The sequence below is a fragment of the Stegodyphus dumicola genome, chromosome 6 (assembly GCF_044657685.1).
Source record: "Stegodyphus dumicola isolate Sdum_Otavi_A_Nest chromosome 6, ASM4465768v1".
Classification (NCBI taxonomy): Eukaryota; Metazoa; Arthropoda; class Arachnida; order Araneae; family Eresidae; genus Stegodyphus; species Stegodyphus dumicola.
The window spans coordinates 50,847,724-50,865,857 of NC_140773.1; the positions used below are offsets into that span (position 1 = coordinate 50,847,724).

Below are 18,134 nucleotides of genomic sequence, written 5' to 3' on the forward strand. Positions count from 1 at the left end.
CCCGGCGAGAGCATTGCTCCTTTTTCACATCTCCTGCTTCCAAAAAAACTAATGACTCTATAAACTAAAACTCTGCAAAACGGAATATTTAGATACAAGATATAACAGATGAAATTTCGTACTCCTGTTTATTCTTTATAAATAACCAGTAGTAAAGAACATTTTTAACACTTTAATATTTCTGAGAATATGTTTTCAAAGAAATATGTTTTAAATATTTAATTAAATTTTTATTTTCTATGATATTGATAATAAAATGAAAATTAGTTGTATTAATTTTCCACTTTAAGATAAATTAAACAAATGCGGGGGGAGTATTTATTAACACAAGAACCGTTAAAAATGATCTAAATTATTTCAATATTTAATTTTCCTCCATTCCCAAATTATTCTTCTCCAACACAGAAAATCTCTTTCTCCCTCATTCTAGTAGATAAATTGTAATTGTAATTGTTTGCAGCTATTTGTAATAAATAGAACGAAAATGAATTAAATGTCACTAAATGTTTTCTTTAGACTATTAATGCGAAATAAGTTTCAACCTAAATACGCTCACACGGAATGCTTTTGCTTTGTCACGTATGCAGTAAATATTGACAAAATAATTATAGAGATATAGTATGTTTGCGTTTGCAACTAAGACTGTAGCAACCAGAGGCTTGAAGTCGCAGAAGCCATCCGTCGCTTGTCAAAGCAGGAGCTCGCGTGCAAATTCCACAAGCATATGTCACGCTAAATATAACAGCTGTTGAATAGATAGCACTAGAAATGCTTCACTCTGTTTTGTGATGACAGTTTCTCACACTTCAACAGAAAAAAAAAAAAAAAAAAAAAGCGTTTTGTGAAGAAAGGATCATAAAAGTGACCAGATACTCTGGAACCCACGCGGGAATGGGGATTAAGTCCAAATGTTGATTTGCTGTGCTCTTGTCATCAAGCTACCGTTATGCCGTTTCTTGGTCCTTATTCATGTTTAATTCGAGTGTACTGGTTCATTATATTGGCCTGGTACATCAGAATGACAGAAAGTCAGGGAAGGTAAATATTGCGTTGATAGATCATACCTAATATCTTTTTTTTAATTCTCTAACATTTACTAATTCTTAATTAATAGATTTTTGTTGATGAATATTACGAAATCGTTTTTTTTTTCCTTCTATTATATGTAGTAAGAAAATTATAATTTCTTTTTTTTTTACGCTTACAAATTAGTATTTCATTTTATTTGTCCTTGTATATAACGCTAACTTTTATTAATACGATAAAAGAAAATCAACATTAGGTATCAAATATATAATTTTTTAGTCACAAAAATATTTGTTACTGTTATCTTTTCTAATGTATATCTTGTTAAATATGTAGTCCTGCTTTAATTCAGTTTAGTTAGTTAGTAATCTAATTTAAATTACACTCTGCTGTTTTTTTTGGTACCCATGTACCTCAAACATAGATACAGCAATACTAATATACACAAGATTACTAATAGATCCATAGGCTGAATAAACATGTCAAGAAAACTGGTTTTATTCATTAAGAAATGATATAGTTTATCTAGAAATGCAAAACTGTTGAAAATATTACAAACTTGAAATACTGGTAATCTGAAAAATATTTATTTAGTTACACCAGGTAGAGCAACATGTACCATAAATTTCAGTAAACAGTCTTAGAACTAGCCATATTAGATTACACAAAAAATTATAATGTTTATCTCTTTTTGTAATTCTTGCGCTTTAAGAATATGTTTCGTAATCTTTACGTAAACGTAATTTATTCTTTTCAGTGTATTTTACTTGGTTTAGAAAACATATTATTTCATTTATATAATTTGTCAGGTAACTTTAAAGCAGTTTAAAACCAGGTGCATGAAATTTTCCATTACACTAAAATTTAAATTTTCATTTAGAAGCCAGGCTTGTAAGAAACTCTTATAACTCTACAGTCATTTAAGAACTTACACTTTAGCCCCGTGTTTCCCAACGTGGGGCCCACGCTCCACAAGGGGATAGTGCGACTGTTAAGGGGGGGTAATTCGAAAATGGACTGGTCCAGAGTTTAAGGGGATAAAGGACGTTCTAAATATGTTTCATGAAGTCAAAATGTTTCGAAATTTCATTTTTTATTCCCCAAAATAAAGAAAAATGTAAGTGATGTATACGTAAAAAGTTTTTAAATTGCGGTGCATTTTAAATATTTTATAAAGAATTCTCGCTGTAGACATGGAAATTTAAATGCTTTTAAAGGTATTTAAATAACTGACACATTATGGTTTCCAGACGTTTCTCGCACATTTTAGCCAACGAATTAATTTTATTTTTTACTGCAGGAATGATAACTGGTATACTATCCTTTCCTTGAATGGCAACAGCAACTGCTTTCAGCTTTGTTTATATTGATCTTATATTTATTTCTTTCAGCCCTTAGTGAAATGAGGGGTGCAAGCAAGAAAAAAACGTTCGTCGGTATTCGGAGGCATATTTAAAATTTGGTTTCATACCCGGTCCATTAAACGGTCAACTTTTGTCTTTCATGCCAATAATGCCTGACCAACGAATCAATGAAACTGGGTCGTCTTGAGGCACATTTGAAGGCGAAACATAATGCTGATATTAATTCAGATTTGAATTTTTTTCACATTTTAAGGAACAGTTTTGAAAAAGAGTAATATTAAAGTGCCTGTTTACTGCTCATAATGAAACTGTTAATCGTGCTCTTGAGGCTATATATCAAATTTGATTACTCATCGCTTAATTTGGGAAAAGCCGTAATATAGGGGAGAATTGAATCAAATCATCAATATCAGCATTTAAAAATGTTCTAGAAAAAGATGACAAAGACGTTAAAGCTATGCCACTAAATAACAATACTGTTTGTAGAAGAGGAATTAAATGAGGATATTGAAATACAACTTGTTGAAAAGTTGAAAACATGAAACTTTTCGGTGCAAATGGATGAACCAACTTTGAGAGACACTGAGGCCGTATTTGTAACTTATGTAAGATACACTCATAAAGGGGATTTTTGCCGAAGAATTGTTCTTCTGTAAATCATTAGAAAGCACCATACCTCCAAATACGAGTATATTTATAGTAAGCTAAAAAATTACTTAGATATAAAAAATATACCAATAAAAAATATAATACATCTTGTGCTGCAGATGGTGCTCCTAATATGATGGTTGAAAAATAAAATAAAGCATGGAATAAGAAAAAGGGTTGCTTAAAATTGATAAAAGATGAGAATCCAGAAATGCTTCTTGTGCGTTGTGTTATTCATAGAGAAAACCTGGTAGCTAAAAACAATTCGCCTGTTCTAAATGAGTACTAAATTCAGTTATAAAGTATATCAATGCCATTAAAGCTAGGGCCAAATATGAACGTCTTTGCAAGTTATTTTATGAAGAACAAATGAAGACTATATGAGACTTGTACTTCACACTGAAGTAAGAAGGCTGTCGAAAGGGAACTGCTTGGAAATACTTATGGAACTATTTGATACTCTTAATTATTTTATAAGTGACAAACCTGAAATGAAAAATCGTTAACGGATGATAACAAGACAATTGTGGGTTATTTAGCCGATATCTTTGAAAAATTAATATATTAAATAAACAACTTCAAGGAGCAAATAAAACTTATGTCGATGCAAAAGGAAGATATTTGGTTTCCTTATCTTTGTTGAATTATGTCAGGCATATACTATTTTCAAAAAAATTTTGAAAAGTCCCATTGGCTCCAAAAATGTGCCGTGACTATCGTTATGCTTGTTATTGATACCGCTATACTTATTTATTTATTTATTTACCATCAGATGAGCAGCTGCACCGCCTTTAAGACATTCAGCTTTTACGCTCAACTGATGGAATCATCTACCAACTGTGTTGTTATGTAAAATACAATAAAATTTTAGAATTTTGATAATTACATAATAAAAATAAAATATCAAAAATAAATATATAAATAATACAATAAATAATAAACATAAATAAATACAATAAATAAAAGTTAAAAATTTAGAATAAGATAAATACAATGTTGTTATATATGAAGTCAAATAAAGTATCAGAATTTTGAGAATTATATAATAAAAATTGAAGAAATTAAATATATAAAAACATAATACCTAAAGAAATATGAAAGTAAATGAAACGTAAATAGATAAGTAAATACTTAAGAAGATCATTACAAATTTTGAAAATGAACAACATAATGTATAAGAATAGTAAAGGCTGAGAATGTAAGATATGTAAAGAGTAAAGTATTTCATTATGGAGAATGAAAAGCAGTAATTGAATAAAAGTTGATGAGAAATAGTATTTGAATGAATTAGGATGACCTGAATGAAAAGTTCGTGGAAATTCTTGATAGAGAGTCATTCTTGAGTAAAAGACTTGACTAAAAATCTTGAGTTGAGACTTTATTAATATATTAAGGAGATGGAGTTAGAAAATATCCTTAAATTTTTGATCGAGCTTGAGAGATCTTGAAGGTTTAAATAAAGATAGTCTTGAGTGAAAGCATTAAAATGAGGTAGTAGAAAGAATGGCTTATTAAGTAAGGTAAATGAACAAAGAATAATGATTTCAAGTTCCTTTAAGATTATCGATGTTTGCGGAGATATAATTTATTATATTATGAAGATTATTTCTGAGAATATTACTTTTTAATAACTGTTGAAACCATAACTGAGCAGAAGTTAAATTGTATGCTTTAAGGTGACCACTATAGTTATTATTGTCGATCATCTGAAAATTTTATCGGCTGATTTAAAAGATTTTGTAACTTAAAACAAATTGATTTCCCAAGTTGGATGATGCAGCCAATGCTAGTGGATATTTCAAATATGCAGTAAAAAGAAGAACTCGCAGAAATGCAAAATGATGAGTCAATTAAAACTTTATTTAATATAAAAGGAGCGATGATATAGCTTTGTGAGGAAACCATAATTAGATATCCAAATGCAAAAAATTTGCAAGAGAACTATTGTTACCGTTTCCATCTTCATATTTTACTGAATGCGGATTTAGGGCCATAAATGATTTGCTGCTTAAAAAAAAAAGAAATCGGTTGGATATAATGAAACCGGGAGACTTGAGACTCAAGTTATCTAAATTGGAACCTGACATAAAATTTCTTTGCAACAAGTATCAAGCGCAAGGAACTCGCTAAATTTAAATAATAAAAATTACTAATACTTAAAATAAAGAAAAAAACTTTCACTAAAATGAGGTTTTTCTTGAATTTCAGTTCTCCATGTTTTTAAAATTCACTTACTGTGTTTGCTCACAAAATTTCGTAGTCAATTCTTCCTAAAAACTATCATTCAAGTTTCTTTCGTGAACATTTCAATTTTTAAATATTAAAAATTATGTATATGCTAGGGGGAGCTTAAAAAGTTTAGAGAGGATCAGGTGGGGCATAGCACAAAAAAGGTTGGGAAACACTGCTTTAGCCAAACTGATAAATCTTTGCTTGAATTAGCGTGAAACATCAACAAACATCGTGGTGGGAAAGATATGTGACTTGAATAAATCCGGCGTCCTTCAAAAAGTGCTTTCTGAGCATTCAAATAGCCTTAGAGTGCTTTGCTAAAATCAGTTAAACAAAATAAATAAGCATAGAAAACAATATGTTAATTTGTATCTAGTATAAGGTATTTCTCCCGCCTTCTTGGCATGCTTTCGTGGTGTGCTGATCTGCACGCTGGGCGCGTATTCTAGAGGTCCGTGGTTCGATTCCCGGCGAAGGTGTTGCATATTTTTCATCTTGCCTGCTTCCAAAAATCCTAATATCTCTACACTATTAAATCACAAACTTAAGGTCTACTTCATTGCACATGATGTAATCTTAACGTTTTCAGGGAAGAGAGTATTTACAAACGTATTTATAATGCATTTGTATTGCCTAAAAAGGGGGGAAAAACTGTATAATTATTTCTTACAACTTCTACAAGCCGAATAACATTTACACTCGTGATTCCTATCTAGTTTACCACAGAAGATAATTAATATTAGTAAGCATAAATTTTTAGGGTCTGATAGTTATACTTAAGTAACCTAAATAAAAAGCATTTTAATTTCAGGTTAGCATACATTTAATCAGAAAATAATACACTTTTAATCTAAACTAATTGTGTAGTTTATCTTCAGATTATAAATTAGCTGCTTAACATGCTTTATTTGTAGCAATTCCGAGACAGATACTTTCATTTCAGCAGACTGATTCCTTTATTAACTGCCAAAATTAAACCTAAATCTATCGTTATTTTAAATTGATTTCCAACGAAGTATTCCTTCACATAACGAGAGGTAAAAGACACTTTAAATCTTTAAATATCATAAAGATACACAGATATTAGGAAATTAAAGAGAAATTTAGTAGTGAAAATCTTAAGGGAAGAGCTCATCCCTTAAAAACGCGCGTTGGAACACATATTACTCTATACAAGCAGTTCTCACACATAAATACGTTATGAAAATAGTCGATAAAAATTTAATAGCTTTTGTTCAAAGGCCTTTAAATTATGTTTTTTTTTTCCGGTTCAACCAACAAGTTAACAAGTGTGCTATTTTTGAAATCTTCAGTTAGAGTTCGACCACAGGAAATTTCTATCATTTGTTCATTTCTTCACTAGATAAAATTTAAGGTACATTTCAACAAAATGGATTTCTAATCCAAATTTCGTTTTCATAATACTCGTAAAAATACATGTTGAAATTTTAAAAAAGCTTTCTAAAAGTGGTAAAAAGCTTAAAATATTTTTATCCGATGCTTTGATTATTAACTCGAGTTTGTTTTTTATAATTGCATTTATTTTATCTCTAATGGTAAACAAATTAACACTTTGTCCTTGTAATCTTAAATTTAATTCATTTAACTTTTCAAAAATATCAGCTAAATATGCTAAACGTGTCAACCATAATTCACCAAGTAAGTAATTTTGCAATTCAAATTTTGAATCACAGAGGAAAATTTGAATTTCTTATCGAAGTTCAAGAAGACGATTTAAAACTTTGCCTTTGGATAACCACCTTACCTACGGAATGTAACAAATGCGTTTCATGTTCACAGCCTATCTGTTAGTATAAAATTGTAAATATTCTTGAATTTAAAGCTCGGCTTTTAATACAATTAACAATTTTCACAGTTTGATTCAAAACGATTTTAGTTTTTCGGGGATTGTGTTGGCTGCTAAAGCTTCACGATGAATGGAACAGTGAGTAGATTTAATTTCTGTTGCGACTTTCTTTATCTGAGAAATAATACCAGAATGTTTTCCTGTTAAATACCGAGCTTCGTCACTGCAAACACCAATGCACTTGATTCCAAGGTATATCATTCTCAGACAAAATTGTCGTTACTTGAAAAATTTCACTTTCACTTGCTCTATCATTGAGAGATTCCTTTATTTTCTGAATTTTATTTTTGAATAAGTGTCTTTTTTTATGGAATTTTCCAGTTCATGAATTCCTTGACTTACTGTATCATTCGATAACGGAATATTAAGTTCGTTATCTGCTTTTTCGTCGAATAATGTTAACGCAATATCTTTAGTTGCTGGTAATATAAGGTTTTTTTTTCCAATAGTGTGAGCCCTCATAGTCTTGGCAATTTTTCGGCTTACTTGGTAACTAGCTTCCAAAGCTTTTTTACTTGAAGCAACAATTCCTTTCATTACTTGTTTACTATTTTTGAACTCCGATAATTTCCTTTTAAAATATTCTTCAGATTTATCATCTAAATTGGCATGCTTAGATTCAAGATGTCTTTTAAGAAACTATGGTTTTATACTTTGAATAACAGTTCACCACAAACAACACATTGAGGTTCACAGTCCATTTCATCTCCATTCCAAGTAAACCCAAATCATAAATAACTTTCATTGTATTTTCTATAAAAATGTTTTTTTCTTTTTAATAATCTTAGTGCTAGTAGATTGTCCTGGATCCATCACTTGTTAATCATCACTTTTCCGTTTAGTCAATCCTTGCTATTTTTCCATTTTGAAAATCTAGGTTTGTTTTATTATTTTTTCTCATATTATGTTATTTAAATTCCCAATATATTACGAGTTCTTCCAAAACAAACGATGATATTCTCAAATAGCGTAAAAAAGTAAGGAATTCAAAGCAACAAGAAAACAAAATACCTGCTGTAAGATACAGCAAACCCACGTAAATAATGATTCGAATTGAAAATACCGTAATAATTATAGACATGCTAATATATTAATCAATTCTAAAAGAATTAGTGAGATACTACTATCTTTTATAGGAACTTACATTAATTTCCCATTAAACACAACATCCGTTCCTACTAATCCTTTAAAAAACAACATTTATGACAAATTTTGTTATATTTATGGCTAAATGAATATTTGTAAAAATAAAAACGGATTATTTCGTAAAAATCTGTGAGCGGCTATTGAACAAAGCGCAGATCGCATAAATTTACGAGTGTTAGAGAAGAAAACTTAAACAGCATCTTGGGGTGTACGTAAATAAATTTAATTTAATAAATGATAAATTAAATTTATTTATATAGCTTGAATATAATAGTTAAAAAAGAAATCTGAAAGTTTTCAGATTTTACATTAAGGCCAGTGGGGCGTTTTTTAAACGTTTTGTGTGTTACCTTTATTTATTAAATATCATGTTGTTCACACTTATACCCTAAAGTTCAGTTCAACAGAAATGTCGTAAAATAATTTTAAAATGAGCATACCTTTAGAATTTCCGATACACAGTCTTGCGCAATGGAGATAAAAATGTTTCCCCCGTCCCCGTAGTGTTGCCATTGATCGCGTTGAAATCGTTGAGTTTGTTAATTAAAAGTTCGTTAAACGTTTTACAAAATATGAAATAGATAATAAAACAAATTACAAATTTGAGCTTCCAGATGGCCATTGTCGGAGGGAAACGTACGTTATTCAAAATTTGATGGCTCTAAAGTTGTTTTGTCACAATGCGAGAAACATACATACATTTTTTCAGATTCTTCATTATTTAATTTCTTTAAATATAATGCAGGGCTCTAATATTTGGCGGCAACAATCTGAAACGTGAACCGACATTTCAACGCAGAATGCCAAGACGAAATTAATAGTCCATCTGGGCAAATTGCCCCTTTGGACTAAAAATGCTTTGTTTCTTTGCGTACCACCTATTTTTCTGTTGGGTACCACCTGTTGAAAATCACTGCTCTATCCGAAAAGAATACGAATAAACAAATGATAATATTATTCACTCATTCGAAATATCAGTGAACTTCTTAAAATCATTTACCGGATGATGTAAACTATTTCAGTTTTTTTAAATTTTTTTTTTTTATGCTTTTCATTTAGAGGTGGGCCTGGGATAAATCTTGCCATGTTCCCAGTATTTTTGACGCTGGCCTTGCTTTTGCCCCTGTAATCGCTTATCACTATAGATCAAAACTATTGATTTTGATAGCCTATCACTACTATAGATCAAAACATATTGAATAATGAGGAGTTTTCGTTTGGTCCCAAAATGTAGTTGATCTATTTGTAAAATGTTTTCGTTTGATCCCAAAATGTAATTGATCTATTGTAAAATCTAATTGATCAAAACTATTGATTTTGATCGCCTATCACTATAGATCAAAACATATTGAATAATGAGTTTTCGTTTGGTCCCAAAATGTAATTGATCTAAAACATTGAAATATTAAAAGAAAAAAAAGAACATATAATTGAAAGATCATATGAAAATACGTGAGAATGTATGAAATATATGAAAAGAAAAATGAAATATATGAAAAGATCATATGAAAATACATAAAAAGTAATGAAAATTTATCTAAAACGTTGACATATTAGAAGAAAAAAAAAAGACATAGGATTGATTAATATCTTCTACTGCCATCTAATAAAACTAATTCTTTACTCGAGACAGAATTCAAAAATGCCAAAGCAAAACATTAAATTAGCAAAGCAACAAACACGTGTTTTGCTACCATTTGCTTTACTCCCTTTGGGTATAAATACAATCGCGACTTTCCCTTCTTTTCAGACTCCTTTGCTCTTGATGAAGAGGGGCCTATGCATGTTGCCCTTGAAATCGATAGTCTTGACTAAAATCTACTCCAAACACAAGGTTGTTACTTTGCTAATTTTAAATCTTTACTGTTAAATGAAATTAAGCTAAATTGGAAAGGTTTCAATTTTGCTGTTTTTTCCTGCAGTTTTTTTAACATGAGGAAACGGAAAAATATTAAAATAATAGTCATAAATACGATAGGGCCAGTTTAATTTCTTAAAAGTTCTTTTTACCATAAAATGATACAAACAAAAATATAATAATGTCTCGTCAAGTAATATATAAATAGTGATCGAACACGCATAGTTTTCGAAAAAAAAAGAAAAAAGAAACAGAAAAGGAAAAAAGAGAGAGAAAGGGGAAAAAGAAAAAGAAAATTGATTGAAATTTTTATATCTATAAAACAGAAGTTTTGAAACATTTCTGTGAATTATGCATTTATCTAATCATCTTTTTAATCATACATTTTTACCAAATATAAAATAAGTAATTAAAAAATTTTTATCTTTTCTATAGAACAGAATAATCATTCACAAAAATCTTCGGGTATTGCTGACAGTTCAGACAAAATCATTTGCGATAGATAAAATCCTCAAGTTTATGATATTGTGTTACATCGAACGCAGTAGGCGGTTACTAAAATATCGCCTTCTTGAATGCTTCAATAAAATTTCTTGGAATTTGTGCTATTTCAACGTTTAGTTATTACGATTTCCTCCAAAAAAATATGCATAAGATTCTAAAAATTTGAAAGTATGATCTTAATACACAAAAACACGCCGAATAAATACTAATTCAGAAGTCAAGCAACAAAAATCAGAGTTATATTTTCAAAATTTTCACAGGACTAGTTTCGATGGTTTTACCGAACCACCATCCTCAGCTGCAAAACCGCAAATGAACAAGATAGGAAATAATGATTAGATAATATAAGAAAGCCTGGACAGGAATAAGCAAGTGGCGCCATCTGTTGATGAAACCAGAACTAAAACATAATTTCTTTAAAGGCCAAAGGCAAAGATGGATTGGAATTAGGATCGTTAACTAGAACAGACAGATTTTTTCGAATGTGAAATGCTTCTATAAAGTCCAATTCTCCAATGGAAGATGTTTCTTGAATAATTTTGGCAGCAGAAAAATTGAAAGTGTGATTTTCGGACCAACAATGTTGAGCAACAGAAGATTTCTGTGTTTCCTTTTTTTCTAACATATGCCTCATGTTCCTTGACACGAAATTTTAAGGCTCTCTTAGTTCTTCTGGAACTCGCTAATTCATATCCAAAATTCACTGCCCTTGAACAATAGTTTTAGTCTAGAACGGAGAATGCAATATAAAAATAACCGTCATAAAACCACCGTTGCAGTTAAATTCGATAAACTTCTTTTACAGTCTTCCAGTTCAAAAAATCTTCCCATTCTAGACATGAAGCCAATAGTTAATATTTCTAATGTTAGTCTTTCAGAAGAACAAGAGAGAATTCTAAAATATAATTTTAACTTCTCACAAACCTGTAAACCCTCGATTCCAAAGATTTTGGCTCCTATCGAAAAAGCTTTCAAGTTCAGTAAAGTTTCATATTCATAGAAAGAAATGATTAGGCATCTTATCGCTCATAATATGAAATTCAATAATAAACCTTTGAAACCAAATCTAACTGCGAGAGAAAGAGCTACAATGCGCGAAATTCATTCTAACCCGGCTATTATCATTTCAAAGACCGACAAAGGTGGCCAGATAGTCGTCATGGATAAGAACACTTACGTCGATGGTGTCACTAAACTCTTAAACGAAGGACCATATAATCCGATCCCTAAAGATACTTCACCTTCGGACTTGTCAAAAATAAAAACTGCTATCAAATCTTTACAAATCATTTCAAGCAACTTAAAACTTTCGCTTATCCCATCTGTTGCGAATTGTGCCAGATTATATGCTCTTCCCAAAATTCATAAAAGTGGTATTCCTTTGGGCCCTGTTGTACCACATCTAGGTATTGCCTCGCATCCATTAGCTAAATATTTAGTTTCTAGATTTTCAACTCTATTAGAGAATAACATTTACACCATAAAAAATTCAATAAAGTTTGTAAAAAAGGTTAAAAACATTTCTCCTAGAAATTTACTCATGGTTTCTTTTGATGTAAAATCATTATTCACCAATGTTCCAGTGGAGGGTGCATTAAGATGTCTAGAAACCAGACTTCGCGAATTTCATTTCTCTTGCATCGAAATTGGTGAGCTAATTTCTCTCACTCAACTCTGTTTGAAACAAACACATTTTGTTTTCCAAAATAAATATTACAAGCAAACTGAGGGATTAGCCATGGGAAGCCCCTTCAGTTCCATCCTGGCTGATATCTACAGGTATTATTATGAATCAAATTTGTTTGAATCTTTAAACTTCCCGGCATGGTTCTGCTACGTAGACGATACTTTTACCCTGTTTGAAGGTAATAAAGATGATTTAAATAAAGTTCTTTTAACAGTGAATTCTATTGATCCTGCTATTCAGTTCACTTTTGAACTTGAGACTTGCAATTCTCTTCCGTTTCTCGACATTCTAGTCACACGTAACACATCTAACTTCAGTACTACGGTTGACCGTAAACCTTCATCGGTTTGCCTTCCACCACACTTTAAATCATGTCATCCGACTAAACAAATGTTAGCTTCATTTTACTCCTATGTTTTCCGCGCTCTTCAAGTTTGCTCCTCCAAACTAGCCCTTGATGAAGAACTAAATTATTTAAAAGCAATAGCTATTGACAGGGGCTTTTCACACAACATTATTAATCAAGCAGTTAAAAAATTCTTATCTCAACACACTAAAAGGCACACTCTTGTTTTAAGAGATTATAAAAATTCTGTTGTCATTCCCTTCTTTCCATCAATTAGCTATAAAGTTGCACATATTTTGCAGAAATTTAACTTTCGAGTTGTGTATACACCCATAAAATTCCGAGTTCCATACTCAAGGACCCCATTCCGGATATGAATTTCCTGGGGTATTTATAGGATTCCTTGCCAGTGCGGTTTAATTTACATTGGCCCAACTAAAAAAGCCTTAAAATTTCGCTTCAAGAAACATGAGGGATATGTTTGAAAAAAGGAAACACAGAAGTCTTGTGTTGCTCAACATTATTGTTGGTCCGAAAATCATACTTTCAATTTTTCTGCTGCCAAAATTATTCAAAAAACATCTTCCATTGGAGAATTGGACTTTATAGAAGCATTTCACATTCAAAAAAATCTTTCTGTTCTAGTTAACGATCCTAATTCCAATCCGTCTTTGCCTTCGGCCTTTAAAGAAATTATGTTTTAGCTCTGGTTTCATCAACAGATGGCACCACCTGCTTATTCCTGTCCAGGCTTTCTTATCTTATCTAATCATTATTTCTTATCTTAATCATATGCGGTTTTGCAGCTGAGGATGGTGGTTCGGTAAAACCATCGAAACTAGTCCTATGAAAATTTTGAAAATATAACTCTGATTTTTGTTGTTTGACTTCTGAATTAGTATCATCTTATTTTGCAGTCAGTGAAAGATAATTTTAAGGAAAGCGAAATTATAAAAAGAAAATTTGGACGACAACTAGAGATTTTCTCGATAATACAGTGCAATATTTTATATTGCTCAAAGAGTGAATAATCAAAAAGTTGGAGGAGAATATTATTAATCATTTGGAGAAATGGTTAATCTAGCGAATGTTAGAATAGTAATCTGACCTCCTGAATAGACCGACTGATAGAAAGAAAAATTAATTCACGTCTTCGGAGGAGCAAAAAAAGCTTGATTTTACTTTATCGAACCCTATGGCAGTGACTATGAAATAATGCTTGCGGACAAAAGTTGAATGCAACTAAATCTGAGGATGTGAAAACTTGTATTTAGCTTTTCTAATGCCAGAAAAGCAAAAAACTATATGTTCCCTGCCAGAACCATGAATCCTATATAGAAGCTGAGTGTACTAACCACTCAGACTCCGCAATGAAATATCGATAGTTTTGACTTGAAAGTACGCAAGGATTAATTCACGTGGATTAATTTCAAATGAGGCAGTTTAGAATATACTATAAGCAGTTACTGTTCTTAGGATATAAAGGGAAAATAACCGAATTACTGTAAAGAGTCAAGGGGTTGCTGCAAATTAAAGTTAGAATTTTTATTTACATATTTTTTATTTAACACACACACACATGCATACATACAGATGTACACTGCACACACACACAAAAAAAAAAAAAAAAAAAAAGGGGGGGGGACAGTTCTATATCTCCGGTTCTACTGGGCCGATTGACGAAATTCAAATTGCGTTTCTCATGTCTCGAAAGCGCGACTTAGGATATGTATTAGATTTATATATATATATTGTTCTAATATCGATATTTTGACATAAAATCGGACTTTTTCTGAAATAACATACCAGTTTTTTTCCATATTTCAATTCTACGACTCATATTACGCCAAACTACCAAGTTTTGTAAAAATCGTACGAGTAGTTTTTAAAAAATTAACTTTCAAAATTTTCGCTCCTCAATGTTAATTGAGTTTGATATATATTGATTAATCTCGTTTTTTATTAATCTTATTTGATTCTTTCTTTCACATTTCGAAATTCAGGTTCATTCCAAATAAAATTCGCCCATTTTTATGATTTATTTTTAAAATTTGTATTTTTAAATTATTTTTATAAATTTTTCAAAAAAAATTGAATTATAATCTATATGATTTTTGCCATCATCTTAAAGTAGACGTATTTCTAAGCATACATGCAAAAAATTACAATTTTTTATTCAAAATTTCCGAAGATATAACGTGATTTTATATATATTATTTATATATATTGGCGCGTGTTGAAATTTGGCATATTTGTTGATAGCGATAAAACATCAGATGCGGTTTAAACTCTTTGCTAAAATTATTTGGAAGTAGAAACGATGTGTCTTTTTTTTTTTTCCGCTCATACACAATGTAGAATTCTTTTCCTGCCGATTGCAACCAGAATACGAGGTGCCATCTACATGTTATAGCAGTCCTATGTACAAAATTTCAACGTTCTGAGGCTACTCGTTTTTTGGGTTACGAGAGATATGTATTTACGTACATACGTACGTACGCACAGACGCCACAAATAGTTCTCTTCAGAATTCATTTTAAAGCAGTTTTATAATTTTTTTGGGGAAAAAGAGTCCTTTATTCTGTCCTTACGTATAGATGTCACGCAAAAACATCGTTAAATTGCATTCGATAGCGGTAAAAATGGATATTTGCGTTGAAATATGATTCCTGAAACTTCCTTTTTATTTCGTACTAGGAAGTAAAAATTAGCTACACAGGGAAGGAAAAAGCAAATTTGGATATATTTTATTCGAGCTCAGTTCTCTCCTGCCATTTAATCAGTTTCACTTTATAACGTTGCGCGCCTCTAACTAGCACGCAACCAAGAGGTGACTGTGAAAGCTTGTATAAACCACAGAGTCTTGTAAAGGGTTTAAGTCCCTTTTTATTCAACGTAATAAATTACAATGGCGTCCTCTTGACGCTTACAGACGGTGCCCACTAGGCAGTCAAATAAAAATAAAAACCTGAAAAGAAAGTAAAGACAATATTCTAAGTACGAGGCTCTCTAAAATAACTAACTCACCGCGTTTTACAAATACCGCAGCTAATTCAGCAGACTTGAAGCTCACTGAAACAATTGCAACTACTTCCCGCCAAGCACACAGGCCGCAACGCGGGGTTCTTCAATTCTCGATTTCTACCTCCGCGCTCGCTAAGTAAGAATAACTCTCTCACCGAACTCGTTTCCTTCTATTTAAATCATAATACTTCCGCTGATAATTTGAATGCTTGCGCGTTCTACTCAAATTTACATATTCTGGCATTGGCAGTTCCAGGGGAAAGTAAGGCTTGACAGGAAAGATAGTTTAAACTTAAAATAAATGTTAGTTAAAATAAATATAAACCCTACAACTTATAGGCTTTTCTCCAGTTGTAAATTATCTCAAATATTGTATAAATGCGATTCCGCTGCTGCTTTAGATCTAAAAACATTTCAGTAAACAAAGCTATAAAGAATTAATTCACACGGAACGTAATAACCTGCAGAAAATTATTTCGTAGAAACAGTAACAAATTCTTCCTGTTTAGAGAAGTGTCTGAATGTCTGATCGTAGAGTTCGATTATTCGCTATGCAGTGCTGATACATTTCAGCGAATTCTTGTTATACATAAATGTTAAACGGTAATCGATACAACGTAGAATATGAGATAACACTCCACATCCCGTACCAGAGAGCAATTAAGAGATATCTGTCTGTTTCTAAGAGTGAATTATTAATGAAGCGCCCCGATTTTGTTCATAAAATATTAATACAGGTTTGCTTATTTTATCGTTTATAGAATAAAATGTTTTGTTATTATTGCATGCACCAAGTAAGAATGATATAGTCTACGTCATTAATCTCAACTTGCGTGAAATCAAGAAGCACCAAACTCTGAGCTTTTTTTTTTTTTTTTTTTTTTTTTTTTTTTTTGCACGGACTACAGCATATAAGCCTTAAATCGAAATGGTGGGCAATTCCTTTTCAATCAAGGCAGCAATTAAAAAAAAGATATTGCTCACAAAAATAATTCCATATTTGAAAAAGGAAAAAAAACGAATCCTGTCTCAGACGCATTGTGAGATCAGGGTTAGTCACTTCTGCTTCGCAGTGCCACTTTTATAAAAAAATAAAATATCGATATTGAATGATGTAAACACATTTATATAAAATTAACTTAAAATTATAATATTTAAAAATTCTTAAATTTAATGCGATACATCAGCTTGGTGATCTTTGCAGATTTAGCAATACTGGAGCAAATAAATGGTAAAGATGCTCGCATTTTCTCTTCAAAAATTCCCAGGTTCTCGCGTAATTTTTGTTTTAATATCAAACATCGCTGAATATCTTACCTCGCGAAGATATGATGTGGAAAGTAATAATAATGTGTTAAGTACTTTGTTTATCATACCCGGATATTCTTCTTCAACAGACACCCAAAATATCTCAGGACCATTTTCAATGAACTTCGATTTTAATCATGAATATGTTTTAGAATTTTCTTCCGTTGTTTTGTCCTTACGCGTTATCTTTATGGCAAGCATTTCTCGCAGCAAAAAAACAGAGATGAAATATTATATTTGGATAGATTGCTTTCTCCCCTTAGTCATAAATCCTTTGATTGATCCCCTCATAGATGTTTCTCCGTCTTTACGATTACAACCCATTGATCCCATGATAATATTAACGTATTCAAATACGACATTCTCGCGTCAAATAAGTCCTGGCCAGTTGTACGTCCAAAACGTTCCTTGCAGCATGAAAATTGATTTACTAGCTTCTATTTATTAACAAACTGGACAAAGCCTAAGTGATATATCTTACCATTTATATCAGTTAATTTTTCTCCCTTGTTTTTTAACAAAGGAAATGTTAAAAATTCACCTGCAATTTTTCTTTCAATCTGTAGGACATGTCATTAGTTCTTTTGCAAATCGTGTCATCAGATACTATAATCTTCAAAATCTCCTTCTTCCTCAAACATAATTGTCACTGTTTCAACACAGACGGTTAAAATAAGAAAATACCAAATTCAAGAACAGCTTCTGGCTATGCCTTTCTCACAAAAACCCAATCTAAAATAGGTTCTCGTTCATACAGATAGTTAAGGCAATGAAGTCGCGGACCTTCTACCCAAGCAGGAGGCTAATAGCACGGAATAACTAGATCAACCTACTGAACATCGTTTTTCTCACATTAAAAGAGTAATTTTGATAAGTTTGCTACAAAATTGGCAAAGCAGAGGTAGGACGAAAGACATTTCGGCAAAACGTTAAGATGGAAATCAAGACCCACCGTCCTAGCCTAACACAATTCTTGAGAGCTCATGGGCCATTACCAATATACCCCTACAGATTCAAACTTAGGGGTACTCCCTTTTGCTAGTGCGGAGAGGAAAGTGACATGGACTGTTATAACTTTCATTGCGTTAATATAACAGTCTGGCATTTAAGGAAACCAGCGGACT

General features: G+C 31.4%; 1 protein-coding gene across 2 annotated transcripts in view; it reads left to right on the forward strand.

Annotated features, from left to right (window-relative positions):
* The first annotated feature begins 664 nt into the window (after nucleotides 1-664).
* LOC118202866 (glycine receptor subunit alpha-2-like) overlaps nucleotides 665-18,134 on the forward strand; it is an 82,450-nt gene continuing 64,980 nt past the window's right edge. For both annotated transcript variants that reach the window (XM_085818308.1, XM_085818309.1), the window contains exon 1: nucleotides 665-1,038. In XM_085818308.1, coding sequence (XP_085674434.1) covers nucleotides 947-1,038 — 92 coding nt within the window. In that variant the 5' untranslated portion in view covers nucleotides 665-946. The remainder of the gene's footprint in view (nucleotides 1,039-18,134) is intronic.